The sequence below is a fragment of the Bos taurus genome, chromosome 29 (assembly GCF_002263795.3).
Source record: "Bos taurus isolate L1 Dominette 01449 registration number 42190680 breed Hereford chromosome 29, ARS-UCD2.0, whole genome shotgun sequence".
Classification (NCBI taxonomy): Eukaryota; Metazoa; Chordata; class Mammalia; order Artiodactyla; family Bovidae; genus Bos; species Bos taurus.
In genome coordinates this window covers 29,330,534-29,352,108 of record NC_037356.1, presented here as the reverse complement: position 1 = coordinate 29,352,108, position 21,575 = coordinate 29,330,534, and the positions used below count along the sequence as shown (strand labels likewise).

At 40.5% G+C, this 21,575-nt stretch overlaps 1 protein-coding gene across 8 annotated transcripts in view; it reads left to right on the top strand.

Annotated features, from left to right (window-relative positions):
- The window catches only part of CDON (cell adhesion associated, oncogene regulated), a 99,383-nt gene that overhangs the window by 67,862 nt on the left and 9,946 nt on the right, over positions 1 to 21,575 (top strand). For all 8 annotated transcript variants that reach the window (XR_240630.4, XM_059882976.1, XM_005226821.5 and 5 more), the window contains 4 exons: positions 2,150 to 2,272; positions 6,174 to 6,395; positions 8,419 to 8,669; positions 11,849 to 11,928. Coding sequence is in view for 7 of the 8 variants with exons in the window: in XM_059882976.1 (XP_059738959.1) it covers positions 2,150 to 2,272; positions 6,174 to 6,395; positions 8,419 to 8,669; positions 11,849 to 11,928 (676 nt within the window). In the remaining variant the exon portion in view is untranslated. The remainder of the gene's footprint in view (positions 1 to 2,149; positions 2,273 to 6,173; positions 6,396 to 8,418; positions 8,670 to 11,848; positions 11,929 to 21,575) is intronic.

Sequence of the window (21,575 nt, the reverse complement as noted above, 5' to 3'; positions counted from 1 at the left end):
TTGGCTTGCTCTCCCGAGCCGAGAAACAGAAGTATTTATCCTTTCTACGTAAAGTTTTCTTTAAAGTTTTAGATTACTTACGTATATCAACTCAAAATTGTTTAAGCTTTGAAACGCAATTACATTGTTAAAGAATACAGTAAGAGAAGAGCAATTATACTGGTACCCTACCTTTTGAATTAAGTTCCACGTTTAGATAAGCTGTAAACGTTTTGAACATACCAGTGTGTTTGTGGTGATTATTTTAATCTTGTAAATTAAGTTCAGTTTCAAGTAAATCAGAGTATGTCATCCTGATCTTTAAGCCTGTGCTTTCATTTTTTACCTTTTCTAAAACATTCTTGGTGAAAAAAACTGCTGAGCAAACAGCATGCTGGTTGGTTGATTATAAACCTAATAATAACACTTAGGTGTCTTATTTGTCAATGACCTGTAAAACCTTTCTGGTGATATTTTCTATAATTGGAATAATTTCAATAACAATGGGATATTATTCTAATACGACATGTATTAGTTCATTTTCTCTTACTAGTAACTTATCAGAAGCTTAGTTTAATTCCATTTTTACTAGTGCTATGAAAGGAAAACTTCAAATCTAGTGTAATGATTATTCAAGTGAATGTTGTTGAGTGAGTCGGGGGCTGGACCAGGAAAGAACTAAAGATAGAGAAAAAAGTAGGAGTCTTTTAGCAAAGCTTTTGGAATTTAAAAATGGATCTGTTCTTATCTCAAGCAGATTTTGAGTCAAGTTTCTTTTAGAATCCTCTTTACACTTATAAATGGGGCCTAGAATTCCCCACTTGTGAGTTTTTCATAGTCCTTCGATCCTAAAGCAAGCAGATTCTCTTCCTTATAAAATATGGGGCTTGTAGAATATGAATGAGGGGCTTTGTATCGGTGGCCTGGAAAGGGGTATGCTTCCAGGTCGGGATGTTTTTGTCTGTGTTGAATCAGGAAGAATCCCGGAGCCACTGGCTCTGTCAGCCAAGTCGATTTGACTTGTGTGTGTGGTTTTGTTTCATTTATTTTTTTCCTTCTCTATCTTTAATTGACTCTTAAATCAGTTGGTGGTATAGTTGAGTTTCTAAGAAACAGTGAAAACAGTTTGAAGAGGTATTTTCTGAGAAGGATTAAAGGTGCTTGAAGAGTTCATTGAGTCTGGCAGACGTGTCCCTGTTTATTAAAGTTTGTCACAGGTCCACGGAAGTAAAAACAGAGAGTGATTTATATTGAAGTTGCTCAGTTTAGAAGTGTTTCTAAATGAAATGCTGGCTGTGTGCCACGGATCACAGCCTCATTCTTTACTTGTGTGGTTTGGAGACCCAGATTCAAAAGGAAAGAAATGGCGGGAGCAGTAGCCAAGAGCTTCCCAGAGTAGATTTTGCTGTTTGAGCATTCATTTATATGTTGGAGGGCTTCCCTGATGGCTCAGGGATAAAGAATCTGCCTGCAGTGCAGGAGACACAGAGACACGGGTTCCATGCCTGGGTCAGAAAGATGCCCTGGAGAAAGCAATGACAACCCACTCCAGTATTCTTGCTAGGAGAATTCCACGGACCCAGGAGCGTGGCAGGCTACAGTCCATACGGGTCACAAAAAGTCAGACATGACTGAGCACGCACATGCACACGCACACACACGCACACATTGTGTCCCATTAGAGTGGAACTGAGAGTTTTGCTGAGGTCTGTCTTGTAATGGTCACTTGTTCTGGGTAAGACATTGTTTTCTGACCTCATACATGGCGTTGCTTTCTGGTGGATGAACAGAGTGGGTTGACTTGCTCGCTGAAGTATGGGATCAAAGGACTTGAGGGTTTTCTTTTAACTTATGCAGAAAATTAATATGTATTTTATGAAAGACTTACTACTAATTACTTGTAATGAAACAAAGTCTGAATCCCCACAGACAGGTTTAGCTTTAATTCAGTTTCTCTCTTCTCTTTACCATTTCTTTTCATACCATGCAATAGAAATGCTATTCATCTGTCATGTATCGCTGAAAGTATAAGGACATTTTTATTGCTCAAACTGACTATATGGTGATGGCACCTGCTCCAACTTCATTTTGAAATTACTAAATGATTTTATTGACTCTGTTGTTTAGATTGTGGCGTATTTAAATCTTATCATCTATTTTTCCTTTCTAGGTTCAAAGCAGTGGCACATGATTGGCCACCTGCAGCCAGAAACCTCCTATGATATTAAAATGCAGTGTTTCAACGAAGGAGGAGAGAGCGAGTTCAGTAACGTGATGATCTGTGAAACGAAAGGTAGGGAGGGGTGAGAATGAGTGGTTCTTCCCTGGACAGAGCTAGGATTTTGAACTCTGGATTCCTTCTGACTATTGATGTGTTTCCATAGATACTTTGGACTGTTTTCTAGGTATATCCACTGTCTCAACACTCTAGCCTTATGTCAGCTAGAGCAGCGATCCCCAACTTTATTGACACCAAGTGCTGGTTTTATGGAAGACAGTTTCCCCATGGACCAGGGAGGTGAGCAGGTGGTTTGGAATGACTCAAGTGCATTACATCTATTGTGCACTTTATTTCTATTATTATTACATCAGCTCCACCTCAGATCATCAGGCATTAGATCCTGGAGGTTGAGGACCCCTGGGCTAGAAAACTTGCCTTAAAAGTAGTTTAGATAAGTATTCATTGTAAATTTCTGCATGCCTCTGGGTAGGTCACTTCCCCCCAACCCCCTTTTTTTTTGGTCCTCTATGAAGGAATAGAAATATTTGCTGACTAATTTCTGAGATTGCTGGGAGAATTAGAATGCTTTCCCAAAAAAGTTAAAGAGAAGGCGCTACCTATGTTTAAAGTGGTTTTTGAATGACACATATGTATACTACCTACCTGTTCAGTTAAGTGTAGTAGTTAAGTTCAGAATTAGTCGATAATTCTAAAATAAGATTTCAACTGCTTGCAGACATAGATTAGCTGTAAAATACTACAATTGTTGAAAACAGAAGATACCACACTTGAGTAACAGAAGCAGCTGAAGTGGAAACTGAGGCTCAGAAAGGTTGAATTCATATGCCAAGACTCAGCTTCATCGTTCAATTCTGAATCACGTGTCTTTCAAAACCCACATGTTAAATTCACATTTAAACGTTTATACACACAGACCTGTAGACTAACCTTGAATTTCATTTGTTTAGCATATATTTGAGTACCTTTTTGTACTGGACACTGTTTAATGAACGTTTCTTACTTGCCTCCAGATGCTGTGAAACTCAGAACAAAATTACATAAAAATGAAATTTCTTGTCTCTGCTCCCAAGACATTTAAGAATCTAGCCAGGCAGAACATAAAACAGAGACAACAATGTAATAACTGTATTGTTTTTAATAGTCTTATAGTATACATCATTAATCGACTCGGCTGGGGAATCAAAGGTTCCAGCTATAGACTTTCGGATGAGAGAAAAGCAAAAACCTTCTTTAAAATGTTAATTGGAACTTCGCTGGCGGTGCAGAGTTTAAGACTTTGCCTTACATGCAGGGGGTACAGGTTTGATCCCTGGTCAGGGAGCTAACATCCTACATGCCTTGTGGCCAAAAAAACTGAAGCAATATAAAACAGAAGCAATATTGTAACACATTCAATAACGACTTTAAAAAATGGTTCACATAAAAAAAAAACGAAAAATCTAAAAAAATAAAATTTTAACCGTTCACACTGAATGACTTTCTGAAATGTATTACACAATCCCCAGCCTGTTTAAGTAGAACGCTGGATGCATGAGTTCACCTTTTTAAAGAAATGACTCAAGGTTCTTATTGTGAACAGTGATTATCTTATCTTCGTAATTCCGTACAGTTTTCTCGGGAATGACACAGTGTTGGAGGCCAGCCACTTCCCCCCACTGTTCAAGATTGTAGGCCATCGTGATTTTTGTTTAGTTCTCTGCTTTCTCTTTCTGTTTTGCCCCTTAACTTGCTCATGTCATGCTCTTGGCTCTCTCTTCTCATTCACGTCCATGGGACCATCTCACCCACTGCAAAAGTTTTTAAGTTCAGCGAGAGGTTGGCAACCGCTCATCAAGCTTGGTGGAATTATGAATAAATTCAGAGTAAATGAGGAGTGAACAAACCTGAAGAACTTCCCTATGAGTAATTGTGGTCTTTCATGTACAATCTGTAACATCCATTTTGCCTTAGAAACTTGTTTGTTGTCTTAGGAATTGGCAGGGACCTTAGAATTGTATAATCCAACATACCACCCAAAGTAGAAATTTCCTTTAGAGTCTTTGCCAGGTATTCTTCTAGCTTTCAATGCTGCAGAGCTCTTTCCTTTGAAAGGCAGCCTCTCCTTGACTGATTTCCAGCCCTGTTCTGTAGAGTTGAAGTTGCTAGAAAATGGAACCCCAATGTAATATTTGTTTTTAAAGATCACTCTGCTCCTGTAAGTAGTTAGGAACTGTAACAAAAAATGTAGAATAGTAACTAATGACAGTAACAAAATTGATTGAACGCTACCACATGCCAGGCTGTAAGCCGAGAGCTTTTTTACACGGATTAACTCATTTATTCTTTTATGACTTTATTTATTTATTCTAATTTTTTAAAAAGTTTTGGCGGCTCTGGGTCTGCTTGTGAAGTCTTTCCCTAGTTGCAGTGCGCGAGGGCGTCTCTTGCTGTGGCACATGGCTTCCCAGTGTGCTGCCCGGGCTTCTCTTTCTTGTCGTGGTACGCAGGCCCTGGAGCACACGGGCTCAGTAGTTGTGGCGCATGGGCTCTCTAGTCGTGTGATAGACCCTGCAGCACGTGGACCTCTCTAGTCGCCTCTCGAGGGCTCTCTCTAGTTGGGGCCTGCAGGCTTCGTTGCCCCGTGGCATGTGGGATCTTAGTTCTCAGTTGTTTCGTTGCTGAGTTGTGTCCAGCTCTTTGTGACCCCACGGACGGCAGCACGCCAGGCTTCCCAGGCCTCCGCTGTCTCCCCGTGTTTGCTCAGATTCATATCCATTGAGTCGGTGATGCCATCCAACCATCTCATCCTCTGTTGCCCCCTTCTCCACCTGCCCTCAATCTTTCCCAGCATCAGGGTCTTTTCCAATGAGTTGGCCCTTTGCATCAGGTGGCTGAAGTATTGGAGCTTCAGCATCAGTCCTTCCAATGAATATTCAGGGTTGATATCCTTTAGGATTGACTGGTTTGATCTCCTTGTTGTCCAAGGTACTCTCGAGTCTTCTCCAGCACCACAATTTCAAAGCATCAGTTCTTTGGCGCTCAGCCTTTTTTATGGTCCAGCTCTCACCAGAGATCAAATCGACGTCCTCTAATTGGAAATTAGATTCTTAACCAATGGGCCACCAGGGAAGTCCCCTCATTTACTCTTCATCACAACCTTATGATGGAGCTGGTATGATTATATCTATTTTCCACATGCAGAAACTGGTTTATGGAAGTCAAGTCTTATGGCTAAGAGGTGAACAGTGGAACAGGATAGAAACCCGGACGGACCGTCTGGTTCCAGAGACCAGGCCATCGACCATTGTGCTGTCTGCTGCTTCTCTGTAACATGTAGAGCATTGAGAGCATCTTTTCTGGGGACAGAGAAAGGGGTTTATGTGCCACCTGTTTTTAGCTTTTGCTCTTGCCATTATCCAGAATACTAGTGAATTAGGTAAAAGGACTATGTTTACGTAGACCTCAAGAGTTCTTGGTTTTGCAATGTTTAGTATTATGTGTGCAGTTTTTGGAATTGTATATAATTGTTCTAGTAGTTCAAAGTCATGGCTTTTAATGTGATTTACAGGCAAAAGGCATAAAATATGTAATCGTGAGTCTCATTCAGCTCAAAGTGTGTCAGACATAAAGGAGTTTTTGTCCCATCTGTAGGTTAAAATATTTTTATTTCAACTCTTTGGGAGCCTTCTGCCAGTACAATTGAGCAGATCATCATAGAGCAGTTTGGGTTAGACCAAGTGCATCTGTGTCTCTGATCTGATGCTTTCTCTAGAATTTGTGGCCTAAAACCTTGGCACATTAGACTTTTAAGCTTTGGAGCCCTCTTTGTGACTCATTGGTGGTCAGATCATCTCAGTCACAAGTGTAAACAGACTGGCTCGTGTTCCTAACCAGACCTCCTTCGGAGAGTAAACCATTTCGTAGAGACTGTCTTCACCCTGACATCATGTTTTCCTTTCTGTTTTTCAACTAGTGAAACGGGTCCCTGGAGCTTCTGAGTATCCCATCAAAGACTTGAGCACCCCTCCGAATTCCTCGGGGAGTGGAGGGAACGTGGGCCCTGCCGCCAGCCCCACCAGGAGCAGCGACATGCTGTACCTGATCGTGGGCTGTGTGCTGGGTGTGATGGTGCTCATTCTCATGGCCTTCATTGCCATGTGCCTGTGGAAGAACCGCCAGCAGAGCACCATACAGAGTAAGCCATTCATCGGTGTCTCCTTCTCTTTTTTCTAAAGATGGGTAGAAAAATATTGTCAGAATAAATATTGATTTCTACGTGCATAAATATTGATGCACGTTTGTGCATGAGTGTCGTGGGATAGAACACATCAGATGCTCTTCATTCGTGGAGATGACTTTAAGATGGTGCTAGCTGTCAGCCAAAATAAGTGGAGCATCAAATTAAATTGCCCAGGAGAAATAAACAGCAAAGCCCAAACTAAGCAGGTCTCTAAGTAAATAGCTGACTCAGTGCTAGGAAACTCTGGTGGCGTTGGACCACCAAAGAGGCTGAGGACTTGAAGCGTGGAGCTTTGGAATTGCTGCAGGAACCCCTCCGTACTGCTCCAGATCTTGTCAACAAGGAATGAAAAAGGCATGATGGAAAGGAAGCTAGTGAAGACTGTTCTAAGTTACTGTCCTGGAATGACACAGATGAAGACACCACACTCCTGACTCGGTGCTCCATGTACCAAAATAGCTCCAGAGTGGTGTCCCACCCCCAAGACATGTCCAGGAGCTCTGGAGCTGTCAGTGATGGCCCTGCAGTAAAACATATAACCTAGAACCCTCTTCCCTTTTCTTTCCTCTTTTTTCATCCCCTCACCTTCTTACCATTCGTCTTCCCCCAGCTATTATAAAAGAGGACAGTCAGATCAGAGGCTTTAGTCTCTGCTGGGAGGAAGTATTTCAGTTTCCTCTATGGCCCCAGAGTAAAAAGATGATACAAAAGCAAAGACCCCAGCAATGATAAGCGCTCAGCAGCTCTTAGCTGGTTCCTGCCTGTGGTCCCTTTTTAGTGAACAGCTCAGGGGGGAAAAGTGAATTATTTTTATCACCTTGTTGCCTTCCAAGAGATGGGCAGGGTGAGAAGTGGTGGAGATGGTGATGGTGGTGCCAGACTGGAAGAGCTAGCCATCTTTTGGGTCTTTTTCTAAATGGTTCTGATGTCATTGACTTTGATTGTGTGAGAGTGCGCTAAATCACTAAGAGTACTGATCTGCTTGTCTGAGCAAGATTAATCTGGCTAAAGTTACTTTTCTTTGTGACTTGATGATATGTTGAAAGATGGGAAATGGCAATGTTCATTGATGGAAATGTCCATTGAGTCATTGATTCAGAAGATAGTCATTGTGGCTCTCGCCTGTGTGCCCTACACTGGTGGACAGTGCAGGCATCATGCCTTCTTCGTGTAGTTTAGTGAAGAAGAGAAGCACTGACGGGAACACACGTGCTGTTAACACAGCTTAACAGGAGGAGGGACGGTTCCTCCAGTCTTGGCACTGTCCTCCAGTACCTTTGAAGAACTGATCAAAACTCTGACAACAAATCCTGTGCAGTTTAGATAATATACATTCTAAAGAACATTTCACGTTTTCTAAATATATCTGGTAGGTGTGCTTCTGGAAATCAGATATTTGAGGCAGCTATGGAAATACTTTTAATGTAAGGAAAGGGAATAATTAGCCTTTCATGCCCCACAATTTCCAACTTGGCTGTAATAACCAAGGACCTGTATGAATAGTGAATGTTTCCCCAATCCCATCCTTTTACTTAAGTGGTGTTTATTGCTTTTTGAAATATTCTACCTAAAGTTAGCCTTTTGCTGGTGTTCCATACAATTTCTTTCAGCACTTTGAAGCATCGGGGAATTTAAACACATTTTCTTAGTGTTGCCGGTACTTTGATAGTTGCAACTTGTACAATTTATTCATTCTCTTTTGAGCAATTTCTCTCTGGTTGATTTCTCTTCCCATTAGAAGAGTCATAACTAACTCATAGTTCCTGGCTGCCTCTACACCGTTAAGGAAATAACAGTAATAACTTGATTAAAGCAAATCTCACAAAGAAGCTGTAAGTGAACACTTTTTAAGAGTGTATTTTAGTACAGTTGTAGTTTATTAGGAATTTAATTAATAAAACTTCCCGAACAAGAAGAATTGTCTCTTTCAGTCCCTTACCCTTTCTGTTTGTTTGCTTTTTTTGTTCTCTCTCAACAGAATACGACCCACCAGGCTATCTCTACCAAGGGTCAGATGTCAACGGGCAGATGGTGGAATACACCACTCTGCCCGGCACAAACCGGATAAACGGAAGTGTTCATGGAAGCTTCAGCAATGGCTGCTCGCATCTGCACCATAAAGTCCCCAATGGAGTCAGCGGGAGCTTAAACGGAGGGCTCTACCCCGGGCACGTGAGCTCTCTAACCAGAACACGCGTGGATTTTGAACATCCTCGTCGTCTAGTGAATGTAAGAGACCTACTTATAAATAAAAGCCCCCTGTGCCCCACGATGTCAGGGTGCGAGAACATGGTCAGCACACGTGCTTTTCCCAATAAAGAAACCTCACAGGGTCACTGGTGTAGCCTGTGGCACCGGTAGCCCCTTGATCCAGACATCTTTGGAAGCTTTCTATTATCAAGCAGTAGTTGTATTCATCAATCTGAATTGTATCTAGAGTTATTTAGCACTGAAAATGCAGGGCCAATTATAAACAGACTGGAAGTTATTCTTGAGATGAAGTGGAAATACTATTGGCCATGGACCAAGCCACATAGTTTAAATTTGATTTATTTAGAGCAAAGTCTAAAAGCTTATACGCTTAGAGGACTCAGGCAGATCCTGAAATTGAGTGAAACAAGTTGGGGATGAGACGGAAGTAGCGAAGGTATGGGAGAGCCATGTAACAGCAGCCCTGGGGGGCTTTTCTGGTGGCTCAGTGGTAGAGAATCGCCCTGCCAATGCAGGAGACACAGGTTCAATCACTGATCTGGGAAGATCCACGTGCTGCAGAGCAACTAAGCCCCTGGGCCACAACTGTTGAGCCTGTGCTCCAGAGCCTGGGAGCTGCAACTGCTGAGCCCACGCAGCCTAGAGCCCATGCTGTGCAACAAGAGAAGTCACTGCAGTGAAAGCCCACACATTGCAACTACAGAGTAGCCCCCGCTCGTTTGCTGCAACTAGGGAAAAGCCCTTGTAGCAATGAAGACCCAGCGTAGCCAAAAAATGAATAGATAAAATTAAAAAAAAAAAAAGAAGCAGCCCAGGTTCAGCGCCTGTTGTCCACACACCTTGTGTGGCCAGGTCTTCTGAATTTTCACATCTGTAAATCCAGGTGAAATCTAGATTTTTTACATGTTGGCAACTAATTCCACTTTTAGAAGAAAGCCTTGCTTGGGCCGTACACAGCATGGCTGGGTACCACCGGATTGTCACTTCTGACCTCCTGTGAGGTTTTCTTGATCTGTTTTGCCCATGTGTGTTTTGTGGTTGGCTGTAAGATTTTTATATTTTATAAGATTAGTGTTCTCTTCCCACAAGGAGAGATAAAGCTTTAGTACTACTTTATCTCAGTGCAGTGTAAGAGACCCGGGCTCTATCCCTGGGTTGGGAAGATCCCTTGGAGAAGGAAAAGGCAGCCCACTCCAGTATTCTTGCCTGGAGAATCCCATGGACGGAGGAGCCTGGCGGGCTATAGTCCGTGGGGTCACAAAGAGTCTGACACGACTGAGTGACTAACACTTTCACTTTCAACCAGCTGATATACTTTCATTTTTGAAATGGGAATAGAATGACTAATGTATTTTAGATTTGTACTGGTTTAAGAGATTCTCTGCACCAGGAAGCTTGATTTATTACATTGCTTGGATAGTCAGCTACTTTATTTTCAATCACATAAATAAAATGTTTAGTTGATCAAATTAAACACTCATTTACATTTTTGTCATTGTTTCAATTACAGATAAATCTGTCATAACCTACAATGTGCTAGAAATGAAGATGTTTATAGAGATTTTTTAAAAAATCTTGAACAGTAGTAAAGATTTATTAAAATCTTACCTTTGGAGACCAAAACTATGATATATATTTGTATCTTAAAGCTAGAAATCTAATGGCTTTCCTGTGACCTAGCTTTCGTATGTTGTAGAAAAAATATTTAATTTGCTTTAGTACATCATTACCAAAAGTGAATAATGATTTCATTATTTTGTATGGAAAGACATGGCTTATATTCAGACTTTCTAAACTTTTTTTTGTCACCATTCCTAATCCAAACTACTAACATTGTCCAAGAAATTGAAGGAGAGAGCATTTTGAATAGCACATGCTGTTTCCATAAGAAAAAAAAATAAGTCTGATGTTTGCTTTAGTATTTGAACACAGTACTTTGTGTTTTTTGAACAATGAGTTGCTATTTAAATAATAGCTGCCCCAGTAAGTGTGCAGTTTTACATGTTATCCTCTGTGATCTTAGCTCATTCATTTTCTTACTCTTCTGGATATGTGGACATTTTTAAAACGCTTTTGATCATAAAATGATTGAATTAACTTTAATATGTTTGGTGAGTCCAATAAATACGCTATCCTGTAGGTTCTTAACTTCAGGTTTTTCTACAGCTTTGGAGTTTATCCTCGTGGACTGAATATAGCATAGGCATATTCTTTCTCTCTCTGTTTTCTCAAAAGCTCCTGTTGCTAGTTGGATCAGGAATGTTGCAAAGAAATTTTCAGTACTTTTGGTTTGCTTAGATTCTGGCTGTTGTTATGAGATGAATGGAAATGGAAAGTATTCTGGGAAAAACAATTGCCTGAACTTTTCCTAACCTTGAGGGCCTGTTCTGGGCTTGGGGAGCAGTGCAACAGCCTCCTCCACCCTTATCAAATTCAGCTCTGCTGTTTTGCTTCTGAAAGCAGAATTTTGACTCTGACCATGAGGCTGATTCAAGTCTTAACCCGTTTTGAAGAACTCTTGGCCATTGTGTATGTCAAGTGAACATTTTACAGTGAGGTATGTGTTAATCTGGACATTTTTCTTAATTGCTGGGCAGTTTCCGCCAAAAGCAACAGCACAATATTAATACTCCCCTCCAAGTCATCGCTGGCTGAGAATCTACTCCATCTGGAAAAATATAACATGTTTTAAGACTTCATGGAGTCAAGTGAACAACCTAATCGAAATAATTACAGGAAAATGAAGATGGGTTTATCTTGTGACATCATTCAAACAGATTTCCACCCTGTTTCTCCAGCTAGCATCCCATAAAAATTTTCCATGACTGCTAGGAAAGTGAAAATGAATAGGAGCTTATAACGTATAGTGTATTTTGGGCCCATTAGATTTGAAACACTGAAGGGAAATGACTAACCTTCTCCCTTCATTTATTTCCCTCTTTCCAGTACAAACATACATGCAAAAACCCATGGTGGTTGAGTTTGGGGAGAACAGTTTTAGTATTGTGCACAACCCCTGTGTGAATATAGGTAAATGGTGATAAAGATAACATGGTTCAAGGAGATGGTTAACATATACCACGTAACCATTTGTTGTTGATGTGGCTTTGTTTAACTATAGAGATGATCTGATTTCTAGTCTGTGACACCTTCAGCACTCTCTTTTTTCCTTTTCCCTCCACTTCCTTCCTGACAAGGGTGGCGGCCTGTACACAGCAGTACCTCCGGCTGACCCGATGGAATGCATCAACTGTCGAAACTGTCGGAACAACAATAGGTATGCTGGTGTGTATTTGCAAGTTGTGAATAGGGGTGTGTAACTCCGTTTGTTATTCTGTGTTCAGCAGAGAAAGTTCTTGCAGTTTTTTACCTAAGTTATGTATAAATCTCAGAGTATGGAGTCTTAGGTTTAAGGCTGTTACTCAGTTGTTGCCCCAGCTTTACAATTGTTAAAGCTTCGTGCTTTGGTTTCTTTCGATATATTGACAATATAAAGGCTGTATTTCTCACTGAGATTCTATTAGAAGGTTTGATCTTTTTGAAACCTTTAAATCAGTGTCTTTCTCTTTAGATAGACTTTATCTCTTCTCACATATTCTGTTTTCAATAGACTTCTCTGTGCTGTGTGATACTTTCTACTCTTTATTGTAGATGACAGCCTGTTTGAATGTCGGGGGGAAAAACCCTGTGTGTGTGGTAATGTTTTTTCATGGTAACATTGCCGAAATTTTCTTATCAGGTTGTTCAATTTTTTAAAAAAATTCTTAAGACCTTAAGATAATTAATAATTAAGTAGCACAAGCTTGCTTTCTTTTAATTTCTGGGTTTTTTTAATTAAGGATTATATGTGCTCATAATATTTCAAACAAGATAGGAATATGTAGAGTGACATATACGTTTAATTTCTGACAGAATAGTCAGAAAGCTTTCATGCTGCTTCTTTATATATTAATCCTGAAGGATTATCAGATATTTTGTTGTACTAAAGTTACAACTGTCGGAAATCTCAGTTCTTTCTTTTACACGATGATGGTGTTTGATTACATGGTCTCAAAAGTCCTTCTCAGCTCTAAAACTCTGCAATTTAGAAATCATATTACAGTTAGTACATAAAATACCTGGAGTATTGGACTAGAGTTTGGATATTTCATTAGTGAAATGGGATTTGACCTATATTTTAAAAATGAATTATGAAATTAAAAGTTGCATCTGGGAGCTATCAAAGCCAGAACTTAAAGAAGGATCCAGTCAGCCATTGAATTAAAATTACATTGTTTCATCTTGTGTTTTGAGAGTTGCCAAACAAAAGCAATAAAGCTTCCTAGAGATTTGTTTTTCATCATTTGCTTAACCCATTTTAGGGTTTCTGTATTAGCAAAAGCCATCTGCCTGTTTTGTGTACCAAGATTTGCTTGTCATATTTTAAAATGCTGTATGACCTTAACTAAACTTTAAGATGCTTGTACCAGTAAAGCCACATTTTTGTCCAGAGTTTGTCAAAGGCTTTATCACAACTTGTTAGGAACATGCTAAAGAATCGGTTAAGATAGTTCATACGCCCGGTGAGTAATCAGATGGATTTAATTAAAACACATTCTCAGTGGCTTCTGTGGCCAGCAGCAAATACAGTTCAACCCAGACATTAGAATGACGTAGCAAGAAGACCTCAGGTCCAAGAAGAAATCAACATAGGCTTTGCCGCTGATTAAATCTATGCTCTTGGGAAAGTTAAGTAGTCTTTCTGAGGCTGTTCCTTATCTGAAAAACAGTGAGTTGTCCTAGATAGTGTAAAATTGCTCACAATGTACTCTGATTATAGCTTTTGGTAATTTGCTGCTAATCATCTTTATAATGAGATATCATATCCTAGTACCAGAAATATATCCCATTTCCTTAAAAGAATCTGAAAGGCTTCTGCCATCTTGTGTTCACTGCCATTTTTGTTTATGTGAGCTTGTGTGTGTGTGTGTGTGTGTGTGTGTGTGTGGTCTTTGGGGTTTTATTATACATGGTTTTCTCCTTTAAGCCAATCAATATTTCTGTTGATTTTCAAGTTAGCGACCTCTTGTATTTCATGTTTGGGGTTTTACTTTTATCTGGAAACACAGATGAATTCTCTGCAGCCTTAGAAAGCCAGCATCAGTTTCTCCCTGGCCCAAATATTCTTCCTATCTCAGAATCTACCGTTTTAGGGCAAACCTTCAGTTTCCTGCCTGGGCTCCGAGGTTAGCCAAGTGGCTCACCTGGCTTCTTGGAACACTTATGTGATTCTGACACAGATTAACATCAAAAAGTACCTATCTTCAACTCTGCAAAATTGGAATCATTAAATCTAAAGGTTTCTGATTCTTTTTAACATTGTAATTAAAAACAGGCATCTCCTCTCAAGATCCTCAAGATGGCAAAATTTGTAATAAGCTTCAAATACTGAGAAGTAGATGATATATCTTTTATTCCCCCAAATATGCACAATTTTAGACAATTTGCACTTCTAAAATATTGACATTATTGCTAAGAATAAGCTTGCATTTCCTCATGCCAACTGAAAAGGGTATGTACACAAAAAGAAGCATAATGTCAGTTCAGCTATATGAGTGTATCAAGGGGGCATCTTAGAGTTTTTGGCTGTTCAGGCAAAATGAACATTTATTGAGTACTAGCCAGGCATTGGAGTTTCCAGGCAGAAGGAATCAAGTCATGGAAGGAGGAAAGATAACACTTACACGAGGGTAAATAGTCTAGTTCAGTAGTTATCAAGCTTTAGCGTGCTCTAGAGTTGCTTGGAGCACTTGTAAAAACCAAATTATGAAGCTCTATTTCTAGAGTTTCTGACTCAGTAGATCTAAGGTGGGGACTGAGAATTTGCTTTTCTAGTGCATTCCAGGGGTGCTTATGTCTGTTTGTGGGATCATGCTTTGAGAACCACTGGCATAATTTGGCTGGAGTAGCCAAGTAGTGAGTACTCGTGAACCCCTAACTCATTTTATGAGCCTCTAAAGAATCCCCCTGCATTGCAGGAGACCTGGGTTCGATCTCTGGGTTGGGAAGATCCCCTGGAGGAGGGTATGACAACCCACTGCAGTATTCTTGCTGGAGAATCCCCATGGACAAAGGAGCCTGGTGGGATACAGTCCATGGGGTCACAAAGAGTCAGATCGACTGAGCAACTAAGCACATGCTCCACATCAGGGGCGAAGTTCAACCTCTCGATAAAGTGCAGTACTCGTGCTCGGTCATGTCCAACCCTTTGCGACCCCGTGGACTGTAGCCAGCCAGGCTCCTCTGTCCATGGAATTTTTCAGGCTGGAGTGGGTTGCCATTTCCTCCTCCAGGGATCAAACCTGAGTCTCCTGTGTCTCCTGAATTAGCAGGCAGATTCTTTTGCCATTAAGCCACCTGGGAAGCCCATCGCAGATCATAAAACTGGAAAACCAGACTGAGTTTATATCATGGATGATCCTTACTGTCAGGGTTTAGTAGTTCATTTAATCAACATTTATTGAGTGCCCACCACATAGTAGGCCTCCCTCCAGAGAGGTAGCAGTTAATAAGAGGGAGTCACAGTCAGAGCTTGAAGTATGATGAGCAGAGTTTGAAGAAGCACATTGAATCTCATTGTGTTATATTTAAGGAATAGGAAAAGTCCCCATTGTTTCTGTAATATAAAACATAGGAGAGATATGAGATTTTTGCCTTAATCAAAAAGTGGGGGACATGGGTTAAATGTTGAGACATGCTGGGCTTAGTGGCATCGTGATTCTTTTGAAGATGTTTGAGAAAGGGAGCCAGCGATGCAGAGATGTGTTTAGGCTGGTTAGTGGTGGTGGGATTGGAGGGAGGAGACCACTGTGACTACTTGTGTAATGAAGGCCTTAGCTTAATGAAAGGAATGAGGCTAGAAAAGGAGAGCTGAGTTCGATTCTAGAGTTAGAACTTTGGGGATTAGCCATTGACTGGAATGCACTGATAGCAATCTAGGAAAAGGTCCAAATGAATAGAGAGTTTCAGATGTGAATGGCCTGGTAGTCGCCACGGTGATAGTCATAGAAACAAGAAACTTAATGAAATGATATATTGAGGGAAGGTGATGATATTGGTTGGATGTTTTTAGAGTTTCAAGTGCCAGTTAAACGTCTAAGTCAAGCAGACAGATGAAAATGCTGGTCTCGGGTTCAGGGAGTAGATTGGGACAATGATCTCTATATTTACGAGTCATTTGTATCAAAGTAATAGAACTTAAAGATGGGTTGGACATTTTGAAGTTCTCTACCTACATGTAAAAGTTGACCATTTTAAAGATATTTGGTGGTGGTAGGGGGGAGATTTTTGTTTTATCAATAAGACATTTATTTGGAAATGCATAAGTATGTGTATATGTATACACACATATATACAGAAATTGCTGTTTTTGTAGGATAAAAATGTTTGAATACCACCAATTCCATATTGCCTAATAAAACAAAGTTTGAAAGGAAAACAAATTTAAAAATCAGTGGATATACTAATGGAGACCGTGATTATTTTTATATATTTAACTTTTAAAGGCTTTTATTTCTTAAGTATTTGAAGTAATTAGACACTCTTTTCATAATCCTCTCGTATTGTTATTATTTTTTTGCTTACTGCCTTGACATATTTTCAAAGAGATGAGGCAAGGGGTGTGATAAAATCAGGAGAGTGAAAATTAAAGAGGATTCAATCATTCATCATTCACTCAACAGACATTCTTTTGAAAGTCTTTTGGGGACCAGGTGCCGAGCTAGGTCCCAAGGCTACAGTTGTGAACAAAATGGGCATTGTCCTTGCCCACTGAGCTTATAATTTGATGGGGAGACACATCTTTTTTCAAAATGGCATAAATAAATCATAAAAATGAATAAATAATTCAAACTGGGTGCTTTAAAGACAATATAAAGAATGCATTAGAAAGGAAAGACTTCACTAAGCAAGTGGCACCTTACGTGAAGAATTTGTAAAATTAGGTCAAAGAGAATAGGGATGGGTTTAAAGCTTTCCAGGCAAAGGCAAGGTACTATTTATGCAAAACCTTTAAGGCAGAATACTGAAATCCTGGGACCTTCCTGGTGGTCCAGTGGTTAAGACTGCACTCCCAATGCAGGGGGCCCTGGTTCAATCCCTGGTCAGGGAACTAGATTCCACGTGCCATACTAAAAGATCCTGTGTGCCCCAACTGAGAGCCAGCACAGTCAAATAAATAAATATTTCTAAAAATAAATAAGTAAATAAAAAGGGACTGCCCTGGTGAACCAATGGTGAAGACTTCATCTCCCAATGCAGGGAGTGAGGGGCGTGGGTTTGATCCCTGGTTGGGTAGCTAGGATCCCACATGCCTCGTGGCCAAAAAACCAAAACATAAGACAGAGGCAATATTGCAACAAATTCAATAAAGACTTTAAAAATGATCCACATCAAAAAAAGATCTTAAAATCATTGGTAATAGATACTTTAAGCTATAAAAAGAATGCTGGAATTCTTATGGAATCAAAGAAGGCTAATGTGGCAGGAACGTAGTAAGGGAAAGGGTCAGAGGTAGATGAGTGAATTAAGACTATATGGAGCCACAGTTGAGTCAGCGAAAGCTAGCATGACAGAGCACTCTGGAGGATAGAGTTTGGAGACTCCGTTGGATGGCACAGGAAAGGATACAGGGGATCAGGTGGATGGCTGTGGCAGCAGTCCAGATGAGAAACAGTGCACTAAGATAGCTATAGTAGATGCAGAGAGAGGTAGGTGGTTTGGAGAGATTTAGAAGGTGCAATTTTTTTTAAAAGATATGAGGCCGCTGAGGGGAAGATGTCAAGGATGGTGTCCAGGTAATTGGATGTAATCACTGAACGAGGAGACACTGCGGGAATACACGTAAGCCCGTCCACCCCTCACACACCTGGGAGTCGTCCCCTTCAACCCCAGTGGTGCCTCATCAAACTCACCTTGACCCAGGGCAGGTCTCTTACTCTACAGATTACTGATGAGTGAAGAATTGATGAAGGCCTTTCCCCTTGGAATCTACCTGCCCTGTATCTTGCCGCTCTAGCTTCCCCCCTGCCCACTGCCTTTTTAGATTTAAACTCGAATGTACTTCTTGGAGTGGCCTTTTAAAAAGCAAGTCATTGCTAACCTTAAGGTCCTTTTATCATCTTTCTATTTCAGTAATAGAAAACTTTGCCTTTCTTAAACTGGCATATTGACGTGAAAATTTGAGAACAGGTCAAAGGGGAGTGGACTCAACAGATAAGCGTTTGAGCAAACTCTGGGAGATAGTGAAGGACTGGGAAGCCTGGCCTGTTGCAGTCCATGGGTCACAAAGAGTTGAACACAACGTGGCAACCAAACAACAAAAGGGGAGTGCACACGCTAGCATTCTAGAGTTTTATTTGCTTCTAGGGCTTTGGTAGCATTTGTAGAGGACAACCCACTCCAGTACTCTTGCCTGGAAAATCCCATGGACGGAGGAGCCTGGTAGGCTGCAGTCCATGGGGTCGCTGAGGGTAGGACACGACTGGGCAACTTCACTTTCACTTTTCACTTTCATGCATTGGAGAAGGAAATGGCAACCCACTCCAGTGTTCTTGCCTGGAGAATCCCAGGGACGGAGGAGCCTGGTGGGCTGCCATCTATGGGGTCGCACAGAGTCGGACACAGCTGAAGCAACTTAGCCAGCAGCAGCCTGCTCACTGCGTTTAGTCCATTTGAATGCTTTTTGGGTTTAAGAGTTGCATGTAACGACTCACTACGAACAGCTGGAAAGAAACATATTTAATGTAGCTTTGGGGGAGCCAGCCCCCTGCATGAACAACTCAGTTGAGAAATCCTTGTGCATTGCAAGAGTTAAACAGATTTTAATCAAATAAATCAATAGCTTTCTACTCTTCTCTCTTCAATTCAGAAAACAGTAGTGCAGTTCTGGATATGTCATTAAATGGGGTTTGTCAGTTGCTTGGCTAGTTTAATGGGAAGGGATTGACATTAAATCTGCTCTGTTTACCATCAGTCTTGATAATTTGTAAGAGAGGACACTGATGAAATTCACAGATGAATGAACTGAGCGGTCCCATCAGGAAGGAACAAAAATTAACTTTAAGTGTCCTGGAGAGATTGGAAATGGGCAGGAAGTTGCCAAGTAAAAATCAACTTGGAAAAATGTATATAATCCATCTGGGGAAAAAAGTATGAGCTATACATGGCTGGTGGTCAAGAGGAGAAATAAAACTATTGGGAATAGTGCTTTAGAAAACATAGATATTATAAATGACCTCCAAGTTTTTATGTAATGATCACCTTAAAAGTCTGAGTATTGTTGGGTTTGAAGGTACTCCTTCACCAACTTGAAACCTCCCACTGAATCAGATATACTCAGATAAACATAAGTGTGTAGAGATGAATATGAAAACATTCCATTATGATGTAGATCTTTTAGGTGGAGGGTTTGGTTTACCCAATTGGTTTGTGAAATATGAAAACAACTGCTTATCTAAAGACAATTAGACTCTGCTCCAGCAGGTTAATTGGTTATGATTCAACCCATCTCCTATCCCTGACCACTCAGCTACTTCCAAACTAGCCATAAAACCAAAGGAAGGAAATACACAGAGCCCAAGATTTGGATTCTCTACCATCTAGGGTAATCTCCCTGATTCTCTAAGAAAAATATTCAAAAAACTGTGTCTAATTTCTTTAATTGATTGGTACCTTCCTTTTGGGGGGAAGTGACTTATATTCTACTTTTGATATGGAGACCTGATCCTTTTGTCAAGGAGTCCTGTGGTTAGAGGAACCTGGTGGGCTATGGTCCATGGGACTGCAAAGAGTCGAACACGACTGAGCGACTAATACTCCCTTTAAATACATGTTGGGTGACTATAAATGACGGAATGCATTACTGAACGTGGCAAGCTCGCTCCCTCTCTCACACACACCCAGTCTTACAAATAAAAGACCAACTCAGGGATCAAACTTGCAGCTCCTGCATTGCAGGCAGATTCTTTACCGTCTGAGCCACCAGGGAAGCCGGAGATGGCTGAGTGACTAACACCAACATGTATTGTCACCTGTTCTGTGACAGCCACGAATAAACTAATTCCCAAAAGGAAACTTCCACTGCATGGCTCAGGTCACTGCAGCCTGTAGCAAAGAGTGTATGGTGAGAACAGAGGACCTCCATGGCCCTAGAGGAATGTCATCAGGGTTCTGTTGGAGGGTAACTGATGACCTCCTCAAGATAAGGGCCAGGTCAGCCAAGTGACAGGCACAGTGGCAAGAGGAAACAGCAAGGGTGAGGTGAACATTAAAGCAAACCGCCACCAAGACGAGACGGTTTCAGGAGATATTCATGGAACACATTCATGAAAATAAGCATCACCATCCAAGAGGTTCGTGGGTAGTTAGTCCCTGCCCTCCAGGGATAATCAGAAGAGGAAACTTAAGGCAACATGTATACAATTATCTAATCACAGAAATTCTGTACATAATCATGCTTAACAAATATTCAACTATGTAATCAGAAATGGGATACTTCTCTGCAAAACATTCCAGAGGTGCTATGTAGTTTTGCTGGAATGTCCAAAATATGTTTAGTCAAATACTAATGCAACGTATTCTTCTAAACAATGCTGAGCTACTATTCCAGTCTCTTATTTCTTAGTGTGTGCTATTCAGATGGCTGCTTCAAGAATATTTTATTTTTTATGACACTGTAATAGTCATTCTCCTATCTTCTCCTTTGGTCAGACAGCCCTCTCCTGTTTCCAGAAAGATACCTTAGTAATAAACTAACAGGTCCCAGACCACCTGAATTCTTGGAAAGCAGCACAAATCTTTGTATGTGGCAAGATGCACGGAGTTCTGATTACTCAGTGTTTTCAAACTTAGACAAAGTCGTTTCATTGAGCTAGAGACAACCCATTGAAAACTGTCACTCCACCTTAAGCCAATAATAACTGCAACTGAAAGATTGAGAGGCCTAAGATAGATAAGAAAATACAAACTATTTTAATACAAAATAGTTTAATACAAAATACAAACTTTGTATCATTTAAACTGTGAGATGTGCATTGTAAGAGCATGTTAATAATGTCATAAATGTGCAGACATTTGCCCTTTTCTCTGTCTCTCACTACCTGTAGATTTGGGTCTCTTACATATATACAGGTACTATTTTTGTAGTAATCTGGTTGCTTTAGAAATTGTAATTAAAGCATCAGTAAATGCTTTAATTAAAGCATCAGTAAAAGAATTGTTTCACTTGTTACAAGCTTAATTACATTCAGAACAGGTATCATGTTTCTTTTCTATAGACTATGTCCTCTGTGTTTATATCTTAGCACGTAACCCCCAGGTTAAAGCCATTTTCATGCTGACCCGTGCAGACATCCAAAAATGAACTAGAAGTAATGTGACTCAATTACTTATATTCGGCTTTCTACATCAGTGGTCCCCAGTGTTTTTGGCACCAAGGACTGGTTTCATGGAAGACAGTTTTCCCATGGCCCCAGGTGGGAGGTGGTTTTAGGATGATTCAAGTGCACGATGTTTGTTGTGCACCTTATTTCTCTTGCTGTTACATCAGCTGCACTGCAGATTATCAGGCATTAGAACGCGGCGGTTGGAGGCCCTGCTCTACGTGGTTAATTACTGATAATTATGAATCAGGGTTCACTGTACTAGAACATTTTAAACCAGTTTGGTTTATCAGGCTGAAATTTGGGTAATCATCACTTTACCAGTCTAACTCACATGATGATTTTACTGTCAGCACCACCCTGATAATTGAGACTCAAAGTTTGGAATAAAAGTATGCACTGAAGTGGTTTTCTATATCACTTACCTGAAAGATAGATGCTAAAGAATATCCAATAGGAAATTGTACTTTTCTCCTGCTAAATATCTGTGATTTCTTTTAAAACA